Consider the following 13,006-nt stretch of genomic DNA (forward strand, 5'->3'; position numbering starts at 1 on the left):
ATCTATAAATGAAACCACACGTTATCATTTTAGCTCACGCAGCTAGATCCCACTTGGGATCTAAAGAACACTAACCAATCAGAGTGGCTTTCATGCTCCGAACAAGGCAGTTCTGTATTGGTTAATTAGTGACAGGCCTCTTGGCTTTTCCTGTGCAGTCTATGTGAGCTTTTTCAATACTGAATAAAAACTAGAAGACAGAGGAGCTGGGCCAGCCCCAGGTTTACTAATACCCGGTATGAAAAGCGATATCACATGTAAATTGGGCAGCATGGATGGGGTAATGGTTAACATTACTGCCTCACAGCACTGAGGTCAAGGTTTTGATTCCCACCATGACCCTAACTGTGTGGAGTTTGTATATTCTCCCTGTACTTGCATGAGTTCCTTCCCACAATTCAAAAACATACTGAGGTTAATTGGCTCCCAACAAAAAATTAACCCTAGTAGTGTACTGTACTTGTGTAGGGAATATAGATTGTAAGTTCCATTAGACAAGGACTGATGTGAATGACCAAAATATTCTCTGTAAAGCTCCACGGAATAAATAACTGGTAATAAATAAATAAATAAATAAATAAATAAATAAATAGTATGCTCAGAAGCGTGGAACGTTTTAGGAAGAAGGTTTCTTCCACTTCATGAAAGTGCATCAGGAAGGAGGCATATAGTAACCTGTTCCCTATTTATACATCCCCCTGAGTAGCTCAACGTCTCCCACTTATTTCCAACAATCTTCTCACATGTGAAGCATCTGACTGGGACAATCATTTTGTTTGAGATCAGTGCCTGGAGCACCAACCGTCCCTGCTGCATGCTGCTACCTGGTGCCCACAAGCAACTTAACTATTTGTCACCCCCAGAAGGTCCAGTTCAGTATGGAACTACTGAAAACTGGTGCTAAGAAGTGAGCAATGTTTCTGTGACTGCAGCTATGGCCGGCCGGGAATAGCAGATTGTAGTCACCCGTAAGAGAGTCAGTCAGTGGCAGGGCATGGGAGAGAGCACAGGGCTCAAGGGAATGGTTGTGACCATGGTCGCGGTGAAAGATTACCAGACACTGCCCATCTGGAAATGATGACAGTCTGGACAGATGTCCTCAGTCCTGGATAAGTGGCAGTCATTGGTCCCAGTGGCTGCATTGAGGCCCAGATTTATCAACAAGTAATATTCTTGTCATCATCGCTCATTACTAATCTTAAAGGGTGCTTCAACCAATCAGCTCCTAACTGTCATGTGTTTGATAAATGACAGGAGCTGATTGGATGTAGCACCATTTAAGATTAGTAACGAGTGATAACAAGAATATCACTCATTGATAAAACTGGGCTTGAGCCCTCTATGGGGTGACATCCCCGTGCGACCGCTTCACTTAGACGGCCCTTGAGATGGACCTGCAGAGGAGGACTTCACCATCGGGGTATATTTATCATTGGTGGCAATGGGGCTCTAAGAAGTATCACTCCATATCAGCAAAGATTAGAAATGACTGCCTTAATACTTGTGCATTTTAAATGATGGAGCCTACACTGTCAAAAGCATTACTGTCATCATGGTTATCACTAGGGGTAAGATTTGTAAGCTCTATAGCAGTGTTTCTTAACTCCAGACCTCAGGGATGCCTAACAGTGCATGTTTTACACAACTTTTATATCACTGGCTGACACATTTCTAAAGATTCACAGTCGGGGCTAATTTAAATTGTGACATTGAGGAGATCTGTAAAACATGCACTGTCGGCATCCTTGAGAACTGGAGTCCGGAAACAGTGCTCTGTAATTATTAAAATCAGAAGTTTGCACTTACCCTGCCTGAATAGTGATGGCCATCCCTGTCACTATACTGTCTTTTCACTGTGACAGCATCTTATCAGATAGAAACATAGAATTTGACAGCAGATAAGAACCACTTGGACCATCTAGTCTGCCCTTTTTAATTTATTCTTTTGGCAACTTCAACCCTATTTCCACCTTACGTCTCTCTTAAGGATATTCTTATGCCTATCCCAAGTGTGTTTAAATTGTTCCAATTTAAATTAGCTTCAACCACATCTGATGGGAGGCTATTCCACTTATCCACTACCCTTTCTGTGAAGGAATTTTCAACAAATTTCCTCTGAGCCTACCTCCCTCCAGTTTCACTGCATGTCCTCGTGTTCTTGTACATCTCTTCCTTGGAAGAATCCTTCCCTCCTGTACCTTGTTAAAACCCTTCATGTAGTTGAAAGTTTCTATCATGTACCCCCTTTCCCTTCTCTGTTCCAAACTATACATTTTAAGATCTTTTAGTCTTTCCGGGTAAGTTCTGTGCTGTAGGCCATGCACCATTTTAGTTGCCCTTCTTTGTACCGTCTCTAATGTGTCTATATCTTTCCGGAGATATGGCCTCCAGAACTGAACACATTATTCTAGATGAGGCCGTACCAAGGACCTATACAGTGGCATTATCACTTATTTTTTCCTGCTACTGATTCCTCTCCCTATGCAACCAAGCATCTGACTTGCCTTCCTCAATGCTTTGGTGCATTGCTTGCCTGCCTTCAAGTCATCTGAAATAGCTACTCCTAAATCCCTTTTCTTCTCTGTGTTTTCCAATATAGAGTCCTTGATACTATATTTAGGCTTTAGGTTATTGAGACCCAAGTGCATGATTTAGCATTTTTTTACATTAAACTGTAGTTGCCATGTTCTTGACCATTCCTCTAGTCTACCCAGATCCTCAGTCATTTGTTTTACCCCCTCCTGGTGTGTCTACCCTGTTGCATACTTTTGTGTCATCTGCAAAAAGGCATAGTTTCCCCTCAATACCATTTGCAATATCACCAACATAGTAATTAAAAAGCACTGACCCAATACACTCCATTTACTACAACTCTCTGTTTCCTATCCTGCAACCAAGATCTTATCCATTCAACAGTCAAATAATCCAGTCCCAAGCTTTACAGTTTGTTTATCATTCTGCGATGCGGGACAGTGTCAAAAGCCTTATTAAAGTCTACATCTGCCACCTCCCCTTGATCTAATTACTTTTGTCACCCAGTCAAAAAAGTCAATAAGATTTGTTTGGCATGATCTCCCGTGAGTAAATCCATGCTGTTTGGGAGCCTGTAAATTGTTGGATTTCCACCACTCTTTCTTTTAATAGTGTTTCCATTATTTTTCCCACTACTGATGTAAGGCTTACTGGTCTGTAGTTACTTGCTTCTTCTTTGCTTCCACTTTTGTACAGTGGTATTACATTTGCTCTTTTCCAGTCCTCTGGAATCACTCCTGATACTAGCGACTGGTTGAATAATTCTGTTAATGGTGTTACCAGGACTCTTTTAGAATGTTTGGATGTATGCCATCCGGCCCCATTGACTTATCCACTTTCAGTTTAGAGAGTTCTGTTAGGACCCTCTCCTATGTAAATTAAATTTCATGTACCTAATTTTTATGAATGCCTCTGCAACCTAACTGTGGCCCCTTCCCCTCTTTTTCTGTAGTGAATACTAAACCAAAATAATTATTTAGATGATCTGCTATTTCTTTGTCTCCCTCCCAGATGTGCATGCTATTGCAGCTGCAATTGCGACTTTTTGCGGCGTTGCAGCGGCAATAATTTGCAAAAGCTAGTTTCAGCCCTCCCCTTGTGTGCTAGCATGCGCCGGACCACACAAGCCCTGAGACTACCACTTTCAATGCCCATGGACGATGCAACTCCGCTGATGGTTCTGAACACTCTAACATCTTTGGCACATCACCGTGTGCGCCATCGACACTCGCACCAGTCTATAGCAGGTGCAGTGTCATCTTCTGAAATTCGTCTGAACATGGCCTCTATGGCTGCGGCACTGCATCTGAGAACGGCCCTCATTCAGAGCGTGCGCTCTGCTCAGAGCGTACGGCTCTGAATGAGGGCCAAAGTGTCAAACTTTAAGACAGTTATCTTGTAATTAATTGATCTCCATGCTGTCCGCACAGACTGCAGTGATATACGTGGCGAGGGGATACTGCAATAAAATGATGGTCAAATTATTTTTCTTGCCTTACCAGCAAGAAATATTTTATTGTTTTCCATTTGGAAAGCATATTTGTTACTACATGGGGTTGAATGTGCTGGTGTGCCTTTAAGCTAGACGACCTGTGTACCCAGTCAAAGGCAGATGCGATGGAACAACATATCGTGCGGTCCGTACACACCACACGATCTGGTGAACGACCGCACAATATATCCTCCCTCCGTCGCATCAAAACGTCCCTCCGTCACATCAAAATGCATGGGGTCGTCAGCCAAATCTTCAGATTATGCAGCATGTACAGCAGATCTGAAGATGCAACGTACGACAACGCGGGAGCACGCATAGGGCCTGATTCAGACCTGCTCGCAAGCGCATAGTGCTCGCAAGCGGGTTGATAGCCGGGCACTGCGCGTGCGCGAGCCCCGGAGCGAGGGAATTTCTCGACAGCTCACCCCCCGTTTTGTAGGCGGGTCCGGGGGGTGGCTTGCCAAATGGAGGCGTTCCAGAAGGAACGCCTGCCGATTGGGGGCTGCCCTACTGACATCACGAGTGATGTCAGTAGTGGGCTTCCTGCTCTGTTAGAGCAGGAAGCTTACTGGGGCTTGTGGCAGACGAGACCCTACCACAAGGGTCTTGTCACAAGCCTGATGGTCGCAACCATCACCTGGCCGCTCGCAAAAGCTGTGGGTCACTCACGGCTTAGCGAGCGGCCAGAAGGCCGGACAAAAAAAAAACGCCCTTCAGACCTGCGAGCTGCCTTCAGACTAGCGAGCGGGTCTGAATCAGGGCCATAGTGTGTACACACTGGACAATTTGAACGATTTGTCATTCCGATCCATCGTAAATCAGCAAATCGCTGAAAAAAATCGTCTAGTCTGAACTAGAGATGAGCGGGTTCGGTTTAACTCGGATTTACTCGGTTCTTTAAACCAAAATTATCGCAAGTTTGGATTAGTTCGGATTAATTTTATTGGCTAACCAAAACACGTGAATGCCATTTTTGAGGTCCGAGTAAAACCGAACCCGCTCATCTTTAGTGTGTACCCAATTTAAGTTATTACTTGAGATTAACATATAAAATAAAGAACTTTATAAACATTTCTCATCACATAGGGGTAAGCTAGTATAGTTGACCGGTTCACAGATAAAATTGGCAGTTGATTTTATTAATACATCATTAAAAAATATTAAACAATGGATTGCGGAAGTGGGAGTGCTCACTCAGTATGAGTTTTGTACTTCAGTTTGCAAAGGAATAAATTAAAACGTCTTTTTAATAGTAGTGTTCTATGTCTGAGTTTGCATTAAGCTAAGAGTGTTTATCCTACAGGTTTTTAGCACGTACTCTAATGAAGAATATGACCGGCGTAACGATGATGTGGATCCCATGGCCGCGTCTGCAGAATATGAGCTTGAGAAACGAGTGGAGAGGCTGGACCTCTTCCCTGTGGAGCTAGAAAAAGGTATAGAGCTTACTACATTGTAGAATTACCATACTGTGATAATAATCTTCTGTTGCCTCCTATGTTCTGTATATTAACCTCCTATTTTATTCATACTAACATACCCACTAACCAACAAGGATACACCACCAGAGCTCAACCCATTCAATGTGTTTCCAAACATGTTTTTTCCCTATAATACGGAATTGTCCCTCAATACAATGCTATTTTGCTATTCACTCTATGGGTTACATTTAATGAGCTCTGAAAAGCCCTATCTCCTGTGAAAATATCTGTTTACGTCTGAGATAGGGCTTATTTCTATATGGTAAATGTTACCACCAGTGGTTGCTGTTGCTGAGTATCACTGGCTGTAGCCGTCGCTGTGAGTCTCCTGCAACGCTATTGACTATGTAACAAGGACAGGGATATGTTGTCTGATCAATATCGCCAACATGGTAACAGCATGGGGTGATAAAGGAAAAAAATGGCTTATATTACTAAGCTGTATGCAACTGACAGCAAAGCAGTAAAAGTTATCTTACGTCTGACAGCCATTATCGCCGAGGGGCTGAGCATTGCTAAGCTGCATTGGCAAACTCTTATTGGTTAATTGGCCTAAAAAAGATTTCCTATCGCTCTTTAATAGAAAAACTTTATTTTCAGGAGATTTTAATAAAATACTGTAGTGCTTAGAGATGAGCAAATAAATAATTTTATGTTGATTTTATTTTATTGATATCAATTATGTTTTTGATATAGATATAGCAAATGATCAGACAAGAGGGATACACAATTATAGGTATTTGTAAACAATTTCTATATTCATGCTGTGGTAGAGTGTAACATTCTCCATCCAGGATTTGGCCTTAGTGAGCCCACTGTCTACGGCTAGTCCCCTCTGCCACTTTATCATCTGATGAAAGCAAGAAAACATGGCAGAGGATTCCAGCTATAGAAAAGTGACTCATCAGGGCTAGCTCCACCACAGCTGACAGGAGCTGCATGATAGGGATAAATGATACATATAGTATACAGGATATGAGTTTTATTGCACCAATAGAACTATGGGATATATTTGCATATACAATATGTAAGATATCAAATACATGAAATTGGAGTTGCACTCTTCAAGTAATTCTTGTTAGTTCTTCAGACATCAAAAGTTTTTTTCTCATCCACTGATAAACAGCATTTGTCATGATAATTTACCCACTGGAGGTAGTTGTATTGTTGCGCATGTATGATATAAAGAACAATTCAGTCCCATGTTCATTACCTAATGAACATTTATATAGGTAAACAACACAAAACCAGATGGAGTTGCTTCTCTTATTGGCTAGTAATCTACAAGTGCACATACCATTTGCCTACTTTACCAGATCCAGCAACTTGATGACCAGATTCGCGGTGAATCCCATCATACCATCATAGCCCCCCCCCCCCCACGATGCTCAGTGACACAATCGCAGCATTCAGCAGTGGTTGGACAGGGCCGTAAGGATGCGATAGCTTCTACTACTCACATCTCCCATTTGGATTGTTGAGAGTGTTGTCCAGACTCCATACAGGCTGCAATTTTCATTAGCAATTAGGGAAATTTTAGGCATTAACTGGACAAAAAACAGCAGTGTGTACAGGGCCAAAAAGATTGGCAGTATGTATCAGATGTCGTTCAGGTAGAGAAATATGGGAGAGTACTACATAAAAGTCTGCTCTTTTCCATGGTCATAATGAAGACAACCATGCACAGAATTACCATATTGTGGGGCCTATTCATCATAACTAAAAAAAATTGATGGAGGTAATTAGATTAAAAGCTGTCATTATTGCGATGACAGCTTTTCAGAAAATAGATACTTTTCCCTATATACTCTACGTTACCGCAGCTGTAGTCAGTGCTGCACATGCGCCGTTACGTTCACAAAAAGCGGTGTATACGCAGCACTGACTACAGCTGCGGTAATTCTGTGTCTTCCCTTCATTCCCTGGTGGCTCTTGTAAGTGCAGTTAATGAAGAAGCACTTACAAGTATCACCGGGGAACAGAGGAGAGACGCTACCAGGCAGCAGCAGCAGCATTGTGGAGGGGAGAACACACAGCACAGCCAGAGAGAAGGTGGGAACCGAGGAGGACCTGCCCAGCTGACAGCAGGTAAGTGATACTTGCTATACGCCACCTTAGAGTGGTGTATAGTAACACCATCAAATTCCGAAAATACATCATTTTCGGAATTTGATGAATAGCCTAATTTCTACATCCCCATACTAATGTACTAATGTATCGGGAATGTGGAAATTAATGCAGGCAGACTTAACCAGGAGATATCAGTGATATATCCTGTTTTAAGTGTGTTAATGAATACTAAAATAACGGTAATTATGTATGTGTCTGATGAAAAGGGGTGGAAATTAAAAAATTGGTGTTTAATTAGGTGCTAAAGATGGTGGTATTATTATATATACTCAAGCTGGATGCTGCAATCTGCATGACAGCCACTTATCAGAGATGGTTCTTCACAGAAACAATCATTTATGTACATGATTCCAGGGGTGCCACAATGTTTTTAGGTTGGGGGGCCAAGATATAATTTCATTTTAGCGCCCCTAAATTGCTGAATGTCGTCCCCTCAGATGCAGCTGGAGTAACATGCCACGCCACCTACCTGATGACAGAGCTTAGTAAGCCTAACGGGTCTTTGCTTTTGCTGATTTGGCCTCTGCATGCGGACATCACTGCTCTCTCCCTGTCTCCTTACTCATACACACAACACTGACATAGAGCTACCGTGCAGCATCAGGAACACATGCAGCCAATAGTGTGTCCCTGTACAGACAATTTATCCAACCAGCACAGGGAGAGGAGGAGGACGGTGACCTGCTTGCTGCTGGGAGTTGTAATTTGATGCTTATCGCTAAGGTGCACTGAGCCTTACTCTAGGACTACAGAGACCATCAGGATGATAAACAAGAATATCAAATGCTGCAAATTTTGCTCCATCTGGCCGCCCTATGTACAGACATGAACACGCACATATAGGGGCCTATTCATCAACCGATAAATGGCCCGCTAACCATGCGGAATCTCTAGTTTGCGCATTTTTAAGTTACTGGGCCGATAGGACCCCCCCTGGTATTCAAACTGAGTTTTTGGAGCTTCCGGAGTTTGCTGTCAGATGGTGCTTGTTCTCGGATCCCCGCTTCGGGGAGTTCCGGGGATGCGAAGAGGGATCCCTCCGCCACCTCCTCACTCCATCCTAGCGGCTTTGCACATATGTGACCCGAGGTCACGTATGCGTTGCTCGGACGACAGGTAGCAGGATAACTGGTGTTCGGAGCAGTCTTCCCCGCACTGGAGCAATGATGAATTGCACCGGTGTCAGGCTTCACCCGCTGCGAGCTGGATGCTAAAGTATTCCTCGTAGGGAGTTCAAACTTCATCATCGGAGGCCATACGGCCTTCGATGATAAATATGCCCCATAGTGACTACAACATCAGACTTCAGCCAAATACAGACATAGGGACTCCCAATCCAGCAATTCATGCAACAAGTATTAATGCATTAAGTTTAGGTGCAGTACACAATAATTCCATGTGTGGCATGTATGAATGCCACACATGGGAATTATTATCAGAAAGCACTACACACACTAACCTGCCCCCTCCTCCCCAAGTCATTCTCCCCCCCCCCCCCCCCCCCATTCCAGAGCCTATGCAAGATCCCAAATAAGATCTCTGGAGCAAAGTCATTTGAATTTTCATATTAGTTCCTCTATTGTACTACGTATGTCCCATCCTATGATCGGTCCAAACCAAGCCCAGGCCTGCCTAACCATTCTCACATTGGTATGATGCGGTGCTTTTTTCAAAGCTAAGCTATTAGGACTACTGGAAATACGTTAGCACTTTCCAAGTGAAGTAAAATAATAATAATATTTACAAATGCTAAATATTTCCCAAGGTTTGTACTCTTACTAGTTAGTTAATTGCAACAAATTATTTGTATTAATTCTTACAGACAAGAAGCGTTGACCATGATTCAGAGGTGGATGTAATGCCGATGTCGGGCGCAAGCAGCTGATTTTTTTCTGTCTGTGCATGCGTCCGAGTCGCACTGCGTAGGAGTCCAAATGTTTGTCACCAAGGGACGCAGAGTGAATTTGGAGGCACAGAGGTGGGATTTCAGTGGGAGTTCCTCGGTGGTAACAGGGTGGTGGTTAGCCAGACGCAACCTTTTCCACAGTTGCGCTGATGTTGGCGGCCATACATAAAGTTGCACTGTGGAAAAAGATGCAGTTGCGGCTGCATTAGTGTCCACCTCTGAATCAGGCCCTTTGTGCATAAAGGCACACAGCCTAGCCTAACATATATTCATTTCTGTAGCGTTCCTAAATATTACATTAATAATATTTACAATATAGGCCAGACTGTAGTAGCTTTTTTATGAGTAAATCATTTTATTTTAGTCGCCATGCTTCTTCCGGTATTAACCACTTAGACTACAACATATTGAGATACATTTATGTAAAATGTACTACAGGTAGCAGTAGAAAAGCTTGTATTACCTACAGCAACCAATCAGATGTTTGCTTTATTTTACTAAATCAGGCTAGGAAGATGACAGCTAGAATCAGATTGGTTACTCTGGGCATTGCCTCATTTTCAAGTTAGTTACCTGTAGAAGAGGTTAATAATTGTCCCCAAAAGTTTTGAAAGAAGGAGCTTCCCAGTAATAATATAGAAATAGGAAGCCAAAATCGCTAATCATACTGACCCGGAAAGTCTGGGAGACTCCTAAATTTCTGGAACAGTGGCCCTGATTCAGAGCCGGACGCTCTTTCAGAGTGCTCGCTCTGAATCAGGGCGTTTTCTTTTTGGAGCCGGCCTCCTGGCTGCTCGCTAAGCTGTGGGTGACCACCCACAGCTTTTGCGAGCGGCCAGGTGATGGTCGTGGTGGTTGCTACCATCGGGCTTGCGATGAGACCCTTGTGGTACTGTCTCGTTCCCCCAGTGAGCTTCCTGGCCAGCCATCGACCCGCTTGCGAGCGCATAGTGCTTGCGAGTGGGTCTGAATCAGGCCCAGTACACCCTCCTTCTTCCATGGTGAATTGTCATCATGGCCACTTGGATCAACCTTCTGTCAGGTCATATTTCACAATGGGGCACATGGGACTACAGCCCCAGGCCTCGACATAACTATAGGCCCATCACCTTGACAGCGTGATGACTACCAGCCGTCCACGGTCGGCCATAAATTATAAGTATTAAAATTGTCTCTGAGCGCTAACAATCGGGACGCATGCACTCTGTGACTCAGATGCATGCACAGACATATAAACAATGGCTAACTTTGTGCGGCATCAACACTGCATGTGACTCAGAATCAGGCCCTTGTGAAGTACTTTGCACGCACAGCAGTTAACATTGTTACTAACAACAGCCCCCTCATCTTTTGCTACAATAAAAAAGGTGTAACAGATGCAGAAGCTAGTCTAAATTTAGTCTAAATTAACTCTAGAGCAGAACAAATTGCTGACGAGTTGTGCAAGCAGCCATTTGTGCTCTAAACCAATATTTATGTCAATGAGCCCAATCGGTGCCTTGTGCTTCAGTGATATCACTGTCCATGAGCGAACTAACCGGCTGTATTCTCATTGAGGACCAAGGCTTGCACATTCCGGCACAGGCTTATACACAAAGGGAACCAGCATTTGTATAATATTGCTTCTGCGTATCGGTAAAAAGATGAGGTTGCGGCTGCATTAGCGTACACCTCTGATTCAGGCGAGAGACCTCAAAATTGTTCAACCCCAGGGGTATCTCACACTAATATCATTAATTGTAATTATGAGGAGTAATAAGGGTCCTTTGCAGTGATGGAATAAGCTGATTTGAGGCTCAGTAGAGTATACATTTTCGGCCTGAATTGTACTCAATGCCAATATTTATGGAGTTGAGTTATTATACGTAAATTGCATACCGTGCACACAGTAAGGTACATTACTGATGTCAATTATAGTGAGGATTTATTTGCAGTGATTGACAGTCCAGGTGCTTTTGGAGGAGGTAAAGAGGAAGTGGCGGCAGAAACGCAGGTGTGACGGTGTCAGGCACGTGTTGCAGGCTTCGTCTGCGATCCCATACGCAGTAAACATGGCTCCAGCGTCTCAGTACACTCACCCAATTTCCGCGACCATAGAGTTACTCAAACTGGTTTTCGAAGAATCTGAGAACGATGCTGCATCTTTATACGCAGCTGCTTGGATCTGCTAAGCTGCCTGTAGGGATCTCAGTACATCTACCGGCGTCTGTGACATTTACATATTTTCGCACAGTAGCTGTGTAGAAATTCACAGCTATGGTGGCATAAGGGTACATCTCTGGGTCAGACCCTATATACATTACACATATAGTGGAGAGTGCATGGCCTGCTGCACACTCATCTTTCTTGCTCCTGGATCATATATGCATCCCCCTCCCCTACTATACCCTTGTAACATTGTAACATATGCCCACCTGCCACTTTCCCCTGGTCACAAATACCCCCCCACCACTTATCACATCAACTCTTTAACCTATTGTCACAAACCACATGAGGTGTGGGGCACATGTGACAAGTGCAGAATCATAGAGGTGTATATGTGACTAAGGGGTCTATTTACTAAGCAGTGTTAGGAGAAAGAGAGTGAAAAGTGTCTCCTAATACTGCTTAGTAAATAGACCCCAGAGAGACAAAAGGCATATGTGACTCCACTTGTCACGCTCCCCCACCATTATTGTTTTGCCACAGGATCCTACAGTTAAACAGAGATTTAAAAAACAGGGAAGGACATGTTAGAGAAAGGCTCAGAGAAACAGGGGACATGTCCTCAAGGTGGTTTGAACAAAAGCCGTGGGTCCCTACTGCCCTGGGCTTATGGGCGCTTGCCCCAGCCTGGCCCATTATTATCCAAAGTTAGACCTATGCAAAATGACTATTACTGCAATATATTTCTGACCAGTCATAGAAAAATTCAGCAGGTTTAAAATGAGAATTAAATCCATTCATGCCTCTCCTACATGCAATATTTATCTTATAGTTATTTAATTGTTTTTGTTCTACATTCAAGTAACTTTAATGTATTGGTTTGTGTACACTTTCCTGCAACATTTATAAACATGTGTTTTATTTTTCTGCCTTCCTGATACTTTTCTTCACAATACTGTACCTCTTTTGTCTAGGCAGAGGTGTTTATTTTTCATGCCCTTGAACACAAACCAGCCAAGTTAGCTCTGCTTTGGATACTATTACACAAACAGAGACATTTTGTGTATAGTCAAGGAGAACAAATACAATCAACTGAGCCTAGATGACATGAAGGCTTTAGTGAAAATAAAAATTTCAAGGCTGGGATGTACTAAAGCTGAAAATGCGATAAAAGTCCAGAAACGGGGGTTTTACCGCATTTTACATATGTACTAAGCACCGTAATGTACATCATCCCGGTAGATAACGCCACCTTCGGTAGGTAACGCCACCATCTAGGGGAAACTTAATATTTGCGGTTAACCCCCCGAACAGGTG

The 13,006-nt window shown here is 43.3% G+C and overlaps 1 protein-coding gene across 1 annotated transcript in view; it reads left to right on the forward strand.

Annotated features, from left to right (window-relative positions):
* Window positions 1-13,006, forward strand: part of PPP1R9B (protein phosphatase 1 regulatory subunit 9B) — a 39,120-nt gene that overhangs the window by 3,034 nt on the left and 23,080 nt on the right. The window contains exon 2 of the mRNA XM_088443602.1: window positions 5,331-5,463. Coding sequence (XP_088299728.1) covers window positions 5,331-5,463 — 133 coding nt within the window. The remainder of the gene's footprint in view (window positions 1-5,330; window positions 5,464-13,006) is intronic.

This window comes from Taudactylus pleione, unplaced genomic scaffold (genome assembly GCF_031769625.1).
Source record: "Taudactylus pleione unplaced genomic scaffold, aTauple2 ptg000331l, whole genome shotgun sequence".
Taxonomy (NCBI): Eukaryota; Metazoa; Chordata; class Amphibia; order Anura; family Myobatrachidae; genus Taudactylus; species Taudactylus pleione.